The sequence below is a fragment of the Hirundo rustica genome, chromosome 1 (assembly GCF_015227805.2).
Source record: "Hirundo rustica isolate bHirRus1 chromosome 1, bHirRus1.pri.v3, whole genome shotgun sequence".
Classification (NCBI taxonomy): Eukaryota; Metazoa; Chordata; class Aves; order Passeriformes; family Hirundinidae; genus Hirundo; species Hirundo rustica.
In genome coordinates, this window is record NC_053450.1 from 73,886,741 (window position 1) to 73,903,318 (window position 16,578).

General features: G+C 38.6%; 1 protein-coding gene across 7 annotated transcripts in view; it reads right to left on the minus strand.

Moving 5' to 3' along the window:
• Positions 1-16,578, minus strand: part of CTNND2 (catenin delta 2) — a 641,697-nt gene that overhangs the window by 219,413 nt on the left and 405,706 nt on the right. For all 7 annotated transcript variants that reach the window (XM_040063932.2, XM_040063957.2, XM_040063974.2 and 4 more), the window contains one exon: positions 11,674-11,926. In XM_040063932.2, the coding sequence (XP_039919866.1) occupies positions 11,674-11,926 (253 nt within the window). The remainder of the gene's footprint in view (positions 1-11,673; positions 11,927-16,578) is intronic.

A 16,578-nucleotide genomic window follows, 5' to 3' on the forward strand; every position in this document is an offset into this window, starting at 1 on the left:
CACCATATGCAGAGAATTGCATTTTCCAAAGAAGCTTAAAATGTTAGAGATGTCAGCTCATAAATAGTTTTTCTTTAAAATGTTTCTGAAAACTACTCTGTGCATTTAATTATCCTTCAGGCTATGCTGAAACTCTCAATATAAGTGTAACAGGCTACTTTCACTATTCTGCATGTCTCAGCTGTCACCTACCAGCTCTATCATTTCTCTGCCATCCATTCTATTCTTAACTTAAAGAGGCAAAATAAATAAGTAGTGCCCTGAAATAAATTTTAGAGAGATTGATACATAATTTTCCTGATATTTTTCCCTGAGAAACTCTCTTCTGAAGGAAAACATCTCCATCAGTTCTTCCCTTCACCTTTCCAAAACACCTTCTTTTTTTTCCTTTTAGCAATGAAGTGCAGACTTGTTCTCATTGCTGGAAAACAATTGAGAAGCTAATGACTCCAACCCCATTCTCAGTGCTAACTACCAAAAAAATTAACCAAAAAAACTCCACAATACAAACACTGAAACAGAACTTAGTTATGTTTAATATTAATAAATATTAAAATCTAAACCAAAATCTGACTTTATTTTAGAACAACCAAAGCAAAAATGTAAGTTCAGTATCAGAGAGCCTTATGTTGATGAATAGGAAACGAAACAGGAATAAGGCTTCTGCATTCACACTGCAAGTTATTCTCAGAAGCTGTCTGCATTATCATTATGAGGCAAATCTGGCTTAGTAATAAACCTACTGTGGATTAGGAACTATTAGGCTCAGTTTCACTACACCCATGTGTATAACTGGTATGATTACAGGCATATAGGGGGTGATAAACAGGCTTCTCAATGGAAGTTATTTCCACCTAGCTGACTTGAAAATTGATCAGCTCAAACTCATAACTGGAAAGGAAAAGGTGGAGAGGTGTTCAGTGTGCATTTCTCCTGAATTTCTCTGTGAAAGTCATGAACACACACTTTCGAATGAGAAAATTTCATGCAGACCATTTCCCCCTGTGAAAGGGCAGCCCCTTCCTCCTATGAAGCAGTACCAAATTGCTCTAAAGTCTCTCTTATCAAACACAAGAACTGGTCCCCCATGAAATCATCTCTATAATATTATAGACTTCAAATGAAGCTTTTGTGCAGCACTCCTCTACTGTTTTCTTCCTGTGGATTTTTTTTTTTTTTTTTTTTTTTTTTTTTTTAAGAGGGGAGGTTCTGGTGTGTAAATCATACAGAAGCAGAAAGGTAACAGATGGTTGCTGGAGCCATGCTACAAAAGAAGCAGCGGCTGACAGGATCTGTTATCCCCTCACAGCTGCAGATAAAACCTTGACAGTTTAGGATAAAATTTCATTTAAAAAAATGTAGCTGCTGACAAATGGGAAAAACATCCACTGGAGAAGACTATGCAAAGAAGATTTCATCCTGCAGAGATGATTTCATGTATTTGAAAGAATTTCTAAATACATGAGAGATGAAATGCCTTGCTGAAAGAGAGGTTCTGCAGTTTGGCAAACCATGGCAGACTCAGGTAAAGGCACAGAGAAAGCAAACCCCCCTTTCTCCCATTTTTTCCTGAAAACGCTGACAGCAAAACATCTAAAAGATCCCCCTGTGCACCCATTTGTGTGCAGCCAGAGCTTTACAAGCCATTTGACAGCTATTCTCATGCAGAAAAATGTCATGCCTTCCCTATTAAAAGGTATTGGAAGGAACCCCAGAACTATACAGAAACCTAAAAAGGCATAAAACACGTAAACCCTTAAAGGCCAATTTCTTGAAGGAGGAAAACAAATTCCTTTTATTTTAAGGCCATAAACCTAACTGTGGTGTAATGTAATACATACTATATGTGTAATTACAAGATCATTTCAGCGAACAAGAGGCTGCTTCTCTCTGTGAATCGTTGGACATGAATTACAACTGCCTAAAACAGCTGAAATATTTTGCGTCTTTAGCTGCAGTAAACTTCACAGGCAGCAAAGCCCCTGTTGTGAGCAGGCCCAGAGATCCTGGCACTCTGCAAGCAGGGAACTCCCCGCACACTGCCGCTTCACATCCGCAGCTCCAAGTTCTGAACCAGAACGGGCGCATCAGTAATATCGCTCAGCTACCAGGAAAGTACCAATACCTCTGAAAAACAAGCACATATAGGCTGCAAATCTCCTGGTCAAGAAAAGGGACCACTTTTCACACTAGCAACAAGAGCTGGAGTAAGTGAGGCTGATGGATCAGCACAGATTCTGAGAGTCACAATGAAATGTTCTGCAGCCCTGGCTAACAGGAAAGTTGCTTTGACTAAGAAACCCTTTTACACCTGTGTTGTCTGTACTCAGTCCTCTCACCAACACACACACACACGACCACTCTTAAGCTGCAGCTATTAGGTACAAACTTTCAAACCAAGGTTTTACACTCAAGATGCTCAAATTCAGGTAGGCAGAAAGAAAAACACAGCATCAAATAAAATAAAACCAAAAATCAGCCCTCCTCTTCAAAAAGAAATCTCTGAAATAAATACATCATGTCCTGTCATGGAATGAAAATATTATCAAGCTAACGTCAAATGATTTCTAAAGAGTAAAAAACTATATTAAATACTTTCCTTAAGCCTGCCAGGTAATTTCCTGACATAAATGATTTGTTTTATCTTGGGACAGAGTTTACACAGCTCTTTCTTTCCCCACATTCACCTTTCTTCTCCACATTTTTACCTTTGGTATGTTCAGGAAATCTAGACATCTCACTCTTAGCCCTCCTTTGGGCTAAGAAAACCTGTCCATTTCATTCCAGGTCTTCAGCTATCCACATTTTTCCACTTCATTAAACAGCGACGACAAACATGACCCCCAAATTATTAATGGTAAATGGCAAGCTAAGCAGCAAGTGCTCCTACTGGTGCTGCAGTGGCTTAAAGAAACCAACCAACCAACCAAAACCAACCAACTAAAACCCCTAAATATTTCACAGTAAGTCTAGAGACCAGGAGTTTCCCTGGCAACAATGGCTGCAGTTTTCTATGGGATCAGTGGTATCTTTTGCTTCCTAGGAAACGGCTTGCTTAATGCTAAGAACTGAGGCGCATCTGTGAACCTCACTTGTTCACTGAGCTCCTGGAGGAGGGCAGTGGAGTATGCTGAGAAAGAACAATCTAAGTGAAGGTGGTGGAGATCGCCAGGGAAATGGTAATGTAGCAGAGAAAGAAAGGCTGGACTTCACTTCAGGCTCTGATGCCAAAAGAGGGCTATGAAGATGGTGAAGGGCATTGAGGGGAAGCCATGTGAGGAGCCGCTGAGGTCACTTGGTCTGTTTGGCCTGGAGGAGAGGAGACTGAGGGGAGACCTCACTGCAGTTACAACTTGCTCATGAGGGGAAGAGGAGAGGCAGGCACTGATCTCTTCTCTGTGGTGACAGTGACAGGACTGAGGGAATGGCCTCAGCTGTGTCACTGAAGGTTTAGATTGCATATCAGGAAAAGGTTCTTCACCCAGAGGTTGGGCACTGGAAAAGGCTCCACAGGGACCTCCACAGGTCACAGCACCAAGCCTGACAGAGTTCAAGATGCATTTGGACAATGCTCTCAGGCATATAGTGTGACTACTGGTGTATCCTGTGCAGGGACCACTCTACTTTGATGATCCTTATGGGCTCCTTCCGCCTCAGAATATTCTGATTTTGTGATCTTGAGTGAGCTGGCAGAGATAAGATAACATTTTAAATCTAAATAGAGCTGAAGTTCTTAAAGTCAAGTTCTTAATTTATAAAAGCTATAAGCTTCTGCTATAAACTAATAAAAGTTGCTGACCATTCTTTCCTTTCAAATATTTTAGCTCTGCTCTACACTAGAGATATTTTTTCAGCAAACACTTTATGTTACTATCTTGCAGAAATGTTCTTCACTCTCAATGTTAGCTTTTGTTTCCTGCTTATAAAATAGCTATGGTGTACGACACTGAGGTCCAGCTTCTGAAACTAACAATTTCTGCAAGGCAATTTGTCTCACAATCGAGGATGACTTTCAGTTGCTCCTTTTAATGAAAAAAATTGAGACTCTGCATCCTGACCTTATATCACTTCTTTAAATTTTCCCCTGTTCATCTTCTTCACCAATTTCCCCTCATCTCCCTCCCATCGTATTTTCCATGAAAGTAAAAAGAAGATTATCCTTTGAACTTCAAGGCACCTTAAAAATCTAACTTATTCTCAGTGTCCGTGTAAACAGTAAGATCATTATTATCCATTTGGCTGATGAGATGTCCAAGAGGTTTGAGAAGCTTCTTATGTGGTTTATCTTGCCAGAAGATCGTAACAGCTTACATGAGCCCAGTAAAGCCTGAAAGTATGATTCTCCTCCTTGCTTTTAATATCTGGTTAGAAAATATACTTACAACATTTCCTGGCTCTTACAGTCTGTCATCACAGAAAGGCACCACACAGATTTTGCATCTGTCAAAGTTTGCAAATGAGCCACAGGATGCTGAGCAAAATGTGTGGCAAACAAAGGCAAAAACTGCACTGAAACATATATTTGCCATTAGAAGCTCAGCAATGCCATGCAAGAACCGGAAACGAGCTATGAACAGTATGAAGTACACTGTCCACTTGCTTCTTCTCGGATACGAATGAGGCCATTAAAATACACAACAGACGAAGAAAGAAAGAGAGGGAAAGGCTTTGCTGCTGTTCTTGAAGTGGCAGACCAGCGCTGGACAAGAAGGAAGGTTAGAAATACCAGAACTTTAAAAAGGAAACATCAGTCTCATCTCCCCTGAGCTATCAGAAGTGCACTCACCACACTACGTGGCTCTCCTGCCAGCGTCTCAGTCACAAGAACCTAAGGAGCCGTTTGCTTCCCTCCCTTCAGCACAACGGAATTACTTTCTGGTGGAGGCAGGGAATTGGAAGAGCTAAACTTGCAGATCAAAACAAGAGACAAGGTATCATCTCTCTCAAAATTATACCCTGAATACTGCTAAATAACCTGACAAACAAAATAGCTATATATAACCTCTTCTACTCTGCTTATAGGTTAGGAACTGCAAACTCTCCTGGACATACCCATTATCCAAACTACATGGACCAGCCCCATCCACATTACTGTAATATTTTGAAAGTGTGATGTTCTGTGATCACAACAGAGCAGATTTTCTAATGATAGGATCAGATTTCTTGAAAGACAGGATGGCAACATTACTGAGTGCCCTCCTGCACCTGCACTGTCAGTAAAATGGTACGAGTCAAAAAGGAGAGAAAGAGGGTAGTTAAGTAGTTCATGAACTAAAAGCAGAGCCACTTCATTCCTGTAGACTACAGTTGTAAATAGATTTTTTTAAAATTTTCTGTTTCTTTGGTTTTATTTGGTTGGTTGGTTGTTTTTTTTTCTACTACCAAGCATTTATCCTAGAGAAAGAAGATTGCTAAACGATACAGGGCAAATTCCAGCGAGAAAAAATAGCAAACAGGTGGATAACTCTGTAAACACTGAATTGCATTTGCTGTGCTGTGAGATGGTTCCACCTGTGCCCAACACTTCCCCAGCCATTTATAAACAACCTCAGTGTAAACAGTGCAAAGACAGGAACTGTTGGCACATACTGCAATGTGCTCAAATACACACAAAAATAAGTTTTACAAGTTCTGGATATCAATTCTTTACCTCGCCATAAGTTGACACTTGCAAGGACCAGACAGATGCTTGTTTATTTTGGCCTGCTCAAGCTGGAACTAAATACTCTCTGGGAAAATCTTTTCCAGGCAAGGTTTCCAGCTAGGTCCCAAAATCCCAAATTAACAGACTGTAGGATAGTCTACAGATTCCCTCCTCGCCTATTTTAAGGAAGCAAGATTCATCCTTAATTATCTTCATCAGGAAAGTGAAACAGATTGCTATTTATTTTACCATAGATGTTACGCTTTTTAAAAACTAACTTGTGCACTAAGTAAAAATTCCCACCTTCCATGCAGAAGAGATTTGTATGAAGAATTGCAATGTGCTCCAGGACTTGCTATTCTTGAATTAGGTGTATTTTTGTTCTGTTTAGACTCTTCAAATTTATTCTTCTGGAGTCAGTTTTTCATACTCAGAGTACGGATTAAATCCTCAGAGACTGTGTGATTTCTATGTAGAGAAAGTAAACCTGGTATTTCCTTCCTGCATGAAAGAAATACTTAAACACAGACCGACAAAATGAGTGCTCTCAAACACCATCCGTTCTACCAATATGAGGGGCTTGGCCTGAGCAAATCTTAAGGGAAAAAAAAATAAAAATTGAAAATTGAACTTTTTCCTTATGGAGATAAGCCTACATTGCCAGAATTTACATCCTCTGATTCACTAAAAGTGTGTTCCCATGGCTGCCCTACTACCTCCACCTCTGGAGAAACCTTCCTCTGTACCCTTAATTTCAGATAAGGGTAAGAGGGACCTTTGAAAACAATCGAGAGGAAAGGAGAGCTGCCTATCATGCCTTGTACCACACAAAAGCAGGAAGAGTACCTGCAAGCCCTGTTCTGTCTCATCCAGACTAGGAATGTGAACTTCCATCTTCTACACCTTGCATTAGAGAGTTAGGCCAGAAACCTACTGATGCCACCACCAATCCCTTGGGATTCTGCAAATGCCAGCCCATGTCTCAGGCCTGAAAACAGCAGTACTGCACAGTGCTGCCACCAGCTGTATCACAGTCACTTGTATCTCAGCAGAAGTTTCTTTCTGAAGGTGACAACCCTTCCCAAAGAAACTACCAGAAACGTTCCCACCCAGACTGCCAACGTCCCACCCGTGCAGGATTATACTGTTATTTTCTTACCTCTTTAGACTCTCAGAGTGCCTGGCTGCTATTCAGACTTACAGCAGACTAACACTGTTAATACCGAGACAATCCTTGTAACAAAGTGAGATTAAATATTTGGAGAAGGCTCCTGCAGAAACATTTAACAGGCCGTGCTCCAAACACTGTGTGCTAATCTCATAAGCAGTTTTACGGGAGTACAGAAATTAAACAAGAGTTTATTTTACTTCTATCATTTTTCCTACAGAAAAAGAACGCTCTCTAGCTTGTATTTTGCAAATGAAATATATTTCTGGGGAAAAAAAAGAAGAGGAAAAAAGATGAGTTTTGAAACTTACAGCTCACACAAAATGTTCTGATATAATTTATATCCTTTCATAAGTGAAAAGAAAGCCAGTTTAAAAGTTTAGGAGATAGATAGCACTGTTGTTTTCTGCTTAGGAGGAAATTAAGCAGAGGTATTGAAACGAGAAGTTGACTCTGAAAACACCAAAGCGAGCAGAAACGTTTCAGGGTAATACAGTTAAATTATGCAATACCTGGAAAACTCCTGTCTCTGTGCTGACTTACACCCAGACTGTTCTAAAGGTGAAACCTACTACAAGATAACTGGATTTAATGTCTTTTTTTCTTGTTGCAACATAATTCCCTACTGATATTTTTTTTTTTTCTTTTTAAACAAGAGCCCAATCATTATTCCAGTCTGTTCTATAATGAATAATGGACCTTTTACAGTTTCATTCACCAAATTATTCCACTTTTTCCGAATATCTAGTTCTAAAGGTTCTGACACAAATGAAAAGTGAAGCCATAGTGTAAAGTTTTAAGTGCAGATCAATACAATTCAAGGCAATATGAAAATGGACAGTGAGCTCTGAAAATCACTTTGGTAGCCATGGTGGACTGTATTTCCACATAATTCTTGCTGTTACCTCAGCTTCTTGCCAGCTTCTTTGGAGGAGATGACCTGTGTATAAGTGTGTAAATAAAAATAGGTGGGAAGTCACACAACAATGAAGGACACTTAGTGACTGGACACATCAAACCACGCAGTTTGAGTTCATAAACTTCAAAAACAGTGCAACCACAAACCCTCACTGGTATGTATTTAAATGGAGGATAAGAAAGTGTTCTATTTTTCATCTGTTGTGGAGCAAGTATAATTTAGCAGCAGCGGTACATGTACACGGTAACTTACTAGGTTAAAACGTCAAAAATTAAGTAATTTATACACATTTTGCAAGTTCGGATTTCGGTATAAAATCTGCAAGGCACACATACTGACAACTGGATCCCAACATTTTTATTTCTAGGATTCCCCTGTTCTCCTAAAATTTAGAAACAGACAGAATAAAACTGAAGAATAAAATAATAACAAAATAATAACAATAATATTTAGTATACACAAACCACAGATAATTTGTTGGTGCCAAGAGACATTAATCTTTCTTCATGAAAGCAGGCTGGAAAATATCACATTAACATGAATTTCTGATACTTTAAAATACTCAAGACTTCTCTCATTCAAAGTTCAGAAGAAACCAAATCATTATAAAATAAATATTGTGTTTTTTCCCTCCTTATACCGTATCTTCATATAAGAGATTATGGCATGAAACAGTTGACATCACAGCCCGACTGCATATTTCTTTTCCTTTTTTTTTAATATGAAGTAAACATAAAAGAATGCTCTGAAAAATCAGTCTGTAATAATACGAACTTTTCCATTTCCCATATGCATAACTTAACTATTATTTCTGACAGTGATAAGAGACTTATTTCCTTTTTAAACAACAAAGCCTCATTTGCCTCATTCTCCAACAATATAGATGTGTAAAGTTTTTACTACCTGTTAATGAGCTCCTATGAGCTAACAGTCTACCTGCATAAATTAAAAATTATCCCCTGCCACAAACTTGATTGTAAACATCTCAATACCCCTTTTTTAAAAAGTTTTTGTCCTAAACTTTAAATTAATGAACATTGAACTGCATTTTTTTAATAGCTGGATGATGCAGAACAGATGTTGAGCTAAAATTTCATTTGCCAAATGTCAGTTCAGAACACGTATTTAAAATTAGGAGTATCAGTAAGACAAACTACATGGTGAAAGCAATGGAAAAAATTGTCAATTACATCAGTGCCTGCCAACCATTTTTCTGACCCTCCATACAGAAACTCTGTCTGAATTGAAGATTCCAGAAATTATGTTCAATTTTAGGAATGCTAATTGCTTATTAGGGTGAGTACAATCTTTTCTGGATATCTACTTTTTCATCTTGAGCTGAGTGACACAGAGGAAATGCTAATCAAAAGCCTGAAAGTAGTGTGCTTTTGTCTTGCAGATTTTCTTCTGCCACTGAGTATTTTTTTTTTGATTGTTGGTTGGACAGGTAGGTTAGATGTCTGAAAATGATGCTTCCTATTGCTCTCTACAATTTGTGACAGTCACAAAACACTCCAATCAACCAGCCAACAAAAGCAGCAACATGGCTGTAAGAACACTTGTGACTTCTCAGTTGACAAAGGGCAGATGCTGACCAACCTGTTTATTTTTTTCTTGCTGTGTAAGATATAACTAGTAACCCTTTGGGGTATCCAGCACAACTTAACACATCCACTTGAAAGCCTGTATTGCATTTGGGTAAGTTTCCTTTTCCTGGTTGTATCTCCCTCATAAGATATGTGAGAGATACACATACTCCCTAAGTAATTTTCACCCTTCAATATTATTTTTTCAAGTACCTAGAAAATCTTTCATTTTATAATTTCCACACTTTTACTGGCATTTTTTTGTAATCCATTCCTATAAATCAACACGTTAAGAGCATTCTGATTGCTTTTGTTACTTTTCTCCAAACTCCTTTCAAATGTTCAATGTCTTTCCAATAGCTGAATGATCAGTAACTGCTGTGGGGCACAGACAGTTTCACAACTCAATCTGCCTCAGTGGAATACGGCTTCTGGGGATTAAGGCATAAAGTAATCAAGTGTGTTTCTGACATTTCTTTATCAGAACTTCTCAAGCCAACGTGCAAGGGCAGAAATACTAATATATACCTCACACGTCCTGTGGATCAAATGAATGAAAACAAGAGTAATGAAAACCTATTTACAAAAGTTTTGTACAAATTTCCAATCCATCTAATAGTAATCAGTAATAATATTTAATGATCCCCTCAAAAAGGTTTATGAAGTTCATTTTATACCTAGATGCCTGCTCGCTCCTATTTTACCTGCAGAAATCAATACTCATGAATGTACAAATGGTACTACAAGACAAGAAAGAACTGAAAAAGAAGCAAATGAAAAATACTAGCACATATCCTATACATTAACTGGCTAACAGCTGCAAAGTGATAGCAAAGGAATTGAACAGAAATAACCTTTTCTTAAAAAGATATTATGTCTAAGACCTGTAGAGATACTGTAAATATGTCTTTCCTGTTTATAGGGAAGAGCATTTTCAACACCATCATGCTTCTCCTAAGAACATTTCATATAGATTACGGTCATTTCTCCTCTGGTCTAGTGCACTCCTAATCTAAGTTTCTTTAATTTCCAACATAACACAATTACAAAGCAAAGCTCTTTTTTCTACATGGGCTCTTATATTCTGGAATAGAAATATAATACCACCATTTCAAAAAAATACTTTTTCCATCTCATTATTAATGTTTGCTTTGGGGCAGGGGGAGGAAGGGGAGCAATTAAATTCATATTTTTTTCAAATTTCTGCTGTTAAAGCTAAGGGGGAAAAAAAGTTGAAGACAGAAGTGTTCTCAACAAGTAAAACCCTGCAGGCAGTTATCTGCTGTTCTATTCCTGGGTGGAGAAAAAAAATGCTAAAATGCTAAACAAGTAAAAAATCAGTTTACATTTTTTTGGGTTTTTTTTAATTTTGGGAAAGAAGTCTTCTCAAATTGTTACTTAAAAATCTCCAGCATTTTTGTTGCAGGCAAATTTTTGGACTTTTCCATCATTAAATTACACATTAAAACAAACAAACAAATAAATAAATCAATCACACCATCTGCCAAAGAAAAACCTTAGTATAAACTAACACTTTCAACAAGTTTAAACTCAAGTTACCAAAGAGAATTGCTTTCTTTTCCCTCAGAAAACTGAACAAAATCACAAAGTGCATTAAGGATTCCAGCTAGCATTTCTGTTGCTATTATCATGGAAGTCAAATAATTTCCCGGAAAATTCTCTCTCTAATCTATATGCCTGCTTGGGCTGTAAAGTTTCCTCCTTGCACCTTCCCTAAGTAGATGAGGATGGTCACAACATTAAAAATTGTGCTAAATATTTGAAAAACATGCACAGCATTAACCATTTCTGCAAAGCTGTAATCACAAATTCTTTTACCACATACTGCACTGGAAGCCTGTACAACACACAGGATGAAACATCACCCTGGCTACACGTTGCTTTCACATTGCTCAGTCTCATTGCACCACACTGAAATATCCTTTTCTGCAGCATTTATAAACATTACACGTAAACAAACCAAGAACCTCAACAACTTCTGCCCAAGAAGCAACTTGAAAATTCAATCCACCATGTCTACAGAGTCAACAGTCACTCCACTCCTCCCATTTCCAGAGATAATTTATTTTCTTAAGCTTTTGAGGGGTGGCACTACCGAAAGCAGGCTAAACATACACACACATTCAAGACCACACCTATCATTCATTTCCTTGCACAGAACAGCTCATGAGAGCTTTCCAAGGTGAAGCATTAGGACAACGCTGTCATGCAAACACCCTTCCACGTCCCACCACAGGTGGGTTTTTTATATCCAACAGCAGAAACACACAAAGCAAACCGCAATCGCAAACCTCAGCACGAGCAAGAAATAAAAGACAATGAAGGTTTCACCCACCTGGGATCTTTCTGAATGCTATCAATGGAAGGTGACCTAGCCAAGGTCCCTTCGGGTGGGATGGCTGGCCCAGATTTGCTGTATGGTGATTCAACAGAAGGACAATACTGCAGCTGTCGGTAGGGGTCTGCGTAATTGGAGGCTGGGCCGGCCGCATAGCTGGCCCTCTGGAAGGTCGCGGTTGCGTTCTGTGTGCCGTGTTGACTGCCTGTGCGCTGTAAGGGTACGGAGTCGACACCAGGGGAAGATGGGGCTACGACAGGAAAGTAGGGACAAAGTAAAAAATTGAGGACCTGTTCACAGAAATGGTTAACCAGGTCTAGGCAGAGGAAAAAAAAAAAACACACACATATAAAACGAGGGTTCAAAAAGAATGAGAAAAAAAAAAACAAACAAAAAGAAACAAGCAACATTGTCATTTTCCAAGCCTTAGAAGGAAATAACCGTCAAACAAATTTCTAAATGACATGCCAGTTCTGGACTAGAAGACCTTAACACTAACTAAACAGAGTGGAGAGGTATTTTCACCTGGAGCTCTAACTGCACTAACACAATATGAAGTGCAGAAGCAGCGTGGGAATATTCAAGCTAAGGTTCACAACCACTACTGAGTGAGGCTTTTGCAGTCCTTACAGAGGTAGAAGTCAGTCAGATCCATCAACAGGAGGAGGATTAAAGCAGGTTCAAGAGTCCAAACTGAGACAGACAGCTCTACAGCAGAAGAAATATCCAGCCATTCCAGATTTGTAGCCCTGGTATCCATAAAGCAGGTAAACCAGACACCTGCTGCTGAGAATCAGTGCATATGCTTTGTTAACTTATCTCCTGCAAATTCACCTTAATTTAAGACTTAGGAGACTGTTATTGCAAACTCAGTCTGAGAAAGAGCTAAGCACAAGGTGACCATGTAGAGGTCTTAACGCACACCAGCAGCGTTTATACACCACAGCTCAAGATTAATGCATTACCAGTTCTGAGCAGCTTAACCAATAGCTTTAAACTGACTTAATGCTTTTGCGACTCAAAAATCTTATTAATCTCTCTTGTAGCCCATTATCTTTCTGCTACAGCACTGGGTAGTGGAGATTCAGTCCACTGGATTAAACATGTGGTATTTTTGAACCAAAGTCCAGTTAATGGCAAATGGATTATCGCTGTAAGGGCAAGAGGACCAATACCCACATGATCTTTGGCCTGGAGACAGATACAAATTAAATGGTGGCTCCACTCAGAAGAAAATTTGGACCGTTTGCAGTGGCACATGAACTCATGGTTGCCATTCTTCCTGTCCCAAGACAACAAGAACACTTTTGCCAAATGGAGTGGCCCGAGTCCAGGGCTATTTTTCGCTGGGTCAAATTCATATGCTAAACTGCAGACAAAATGACTTACTGAAGAGATAGGTTTTTATAACAGATTTCCCAATCATTTTTCATTGGCATGCACATTTAAAAATAAATATTTAATGCAGTATAGGTCCATGAAAGGGATTTTAAGCATTTTATCTCAAAGTGTCAGCAAATTAAATACAATGAGCTTTAAATACAATTACCATGGTTTTGTATGACCTTGTACTTGTCCAAATTACAACACCTGAAAATTTTAAATCTGTATTGAATTTTTGACTTATTTTAATTTTTTTTCCCTTATGGTTCAGAAATATTTAATTTTACAATAGCAAGCATCATAACTTTATTACAAACATAAGAAAGTGGGATCACCCACGCATCTATTTAGCTCATCCCTTAGAGTTTGAGCAACTTGATCCAGTTGAAAGGGTCCCTGCTCACTGCAGGAGGCTGGAACTGGATGACCCTAAAGGTCCCTTCCAATCCAAATCAGTTTATAATTCTACAAGCATACTTACTCACATATATAGCAACAATTTACATGAATTGTTTTGGTTTAATTACTAGTGCATATATATATATACACACACACACACACACACACATATACATATATATACACACACACCTCCTTAAGAAATGAGTAATTAAGATACACAGACCTTTTCATAAAACTGCATCAGTTCAAATACATTAACAGTATCAGCATATTTATACATCCCATGCACAAATCATGCTAAATTCAGTGTTAGAAAGAAAAACAACATATTTTAACAGAAAATACAGAATTCAAAACCAAAATCAGATGCCTTGTGAGAAAAAGCAATAAAAGCACCAGCTTGTAGAAATAAAACAAGTTAGAGAAAATACTAGAAATATTTCCAAGTGAAAATTAGAAAATGTAATTGTATACTGACATAGCATACTCTTAAGCACTGTCATTCCATAGAATATGTTACTACCTTTTGACAAATTATAAGGGGAATTGCAAAAAAACTCTACAACACCAGTCTTGCTGAAAACAAGAACTTTGTTGTAATGGTGACTGCTTTCCAAAATATTCCACTGTACTTCCTTCATCTTCTTTGCAAGACAGTTCAATGGAAATCATGTTTGTTTTTAAATTATTTGAAAAGATTTCTCTCTATTTTCTCCTTTGTCTTGTTATCAAAATAGGTATTTATACGAACTGAAATTGGCTGTCATCCTAACACCTACAAGCTTCTCCAGTCACTGATTCATTTCTCAAATTACCTTCCTAGGAGACTGTTACTTCCTTTTAAATTTTATCACAACGAGCACAGAAATGCCATATTCAGAATATGAGAATGAGACAAATCTATGACTTAAACATTCACAATTGTGTTTATTTGGACAGTGTTACCCAGATCAATTATAAGAAAAACAAAAAACCCAAACAACTAACACTTCAGAAAATCTTCTGCATCTAACTTGACTACATCCACTGTCATTGACTGTAAAAGGGTTATGCTTTAGCAGACATTTTTACAAAAATAAGTATATATAAAGCAAAGTCATATTCTACCTATACACTTCCCTTGCTTAAACAAATCCTTTGGCAGCCAAACCTACTGACTGAACTATGGCTCTTTCAGGTTATGGCAAACTGTTAAGATCTCCCTTTTATTTAGCTATGCAAACAGAAAAGCCAGAGTGATTGTCTCTAATGAAACAAATTCAGAAGTCGATATCCTCACCCAGTACAGTAATTCTTCTCTGAGCACAGGGCATCCAGAAGGCACATACCAGGACTGAACCAGAAAGCATTCACATACCAGGCACATTTGCAGATGGCCGTGCAACCTTTTAACCTGTTTTTCAATTGAAGACACTTAGCCCTTTCTCTAACTTTTGCACTTGACTGTCCTCTCAAATCCAAGACAGCTACACCTTGACTACAACCAGGTCAGTTTAGGTGAGCTGCCAAGGATAGGGGGTTTGTCCCAGCAACGGAAGAGAGACACAAGAAGGAATTGCAGCAGTACTGTTTCTGGAGAAATGGGCTGTTTTTCCCTCTCCCACCAGCCTCAGATCTGACCTGGTTGTAGCAGAATCACGGTTGAGTCATGTTGTTTCCCTGGGTCTACCACTGACCCTGTTCCACTTCTACATAAAGGTAAAACCAACAAGTCATAACCATACTGTCAAGAAACAGGTTTAGTTTTGTGAAGGTAAAGGTGTCCACAAAACCAGACTTTCCTCTACTCTTCCAAAGTCTCAAAACTTACAAGGAGATCAAGATTAAAATCAAATAAGCAGATGGACTGAAAACCTTATTTATCCTGTATTGTGCCTTACCTAAGTGATCATCCACAAAAACACTGCTTTCAGCAGTGACTGCTCCCCTCACTTTTTAAGAACTTACATGGAAATCCAGGGGATTCTCAATGTCAGGTATGTTTCTGAAGTTCTGCTTGCTCCATTTGCAGTGGCTGGCCTCTCCATGGCTCCTTGCTGGGACTGCTCAGCACAGTGGTCTTGCAGAGACACAAGGAGAGGGTGACTGGCAGCCGATCTCCTCTCCCAAGTGCCCCACTCCAGACACACCAGAGGGGCTTACACGCTCCATGACCTGCAGCTGAGACCAGCTCATGCTGGAGCGAGAGCCACAGCACACTCTCTGCTGCAGCCAGCAAAGACCCAGTACAAAAAATGACATGCTCAGTTGTAGGCCAGTAAGTATCTATATATTATCAGTATTTTAAACCTCAGTGTAAGAACTGTCCTTGAAAAGGAGAACTTTAATTTTGGGTTGAGAAAAGGGTTTCACTGAGAATTTCTGAAACGAGAGTTTTCCAAGTGAGCATTTCACTGTGCAAATCAAGAACTACAGTCTCAGTGATTTTAGTTGGTCCCCTAAACATTTAAGATCTTGCTTTAATTTGTCATGTCATTAATACCTAAAAGATACTGTATCATCTCAGCCCCTCACTACTCCAACCAAAATCACATACTCAGCAAATAGAGTATCCGGGGTACCACACAGACATTTCGTATGTTCTTACAAATGTTTGTCAAAGAGAAAGAAAAGCCCCTGGTAAATACAATAAAAACCCTCCGAAGACCTGATATATGCTCAGATTATGGTTAATAGCATATAGAAAATCCAGTCTTTATAATTTCTTTGGCTTTTACATAGTATTAACAAGATATCACAGCTTTTATATTAATGCTGATAATTTAGGAGTATCACTAAATATGCTCATGATGTGATACTCAGAAGCTGACTTTCAGCTTTTGAATGTTCTTTTCACATCGGTGGCAGATGTTAGAAACCACTAACAAAATGTAAAAAAGCAAGAACACCTTGATCTAGGCAGGGATACTACTGCACCATAACTGAGTATCTTAGGGAGATCAAGTTTGCACATGAACTCCTAAAAAGTTCACACTTTCTAGAAGCCTGAGGACATTTTGCCCAGTCAACAGAAGAAAGATCAGACATTCAGAAATTTTAAACTCATTAACGAGAATTATCTTGCTAAACATGCTTGCTGAAAAATTACCTCACTGATGCTGCTGTTTGATTTGCAGG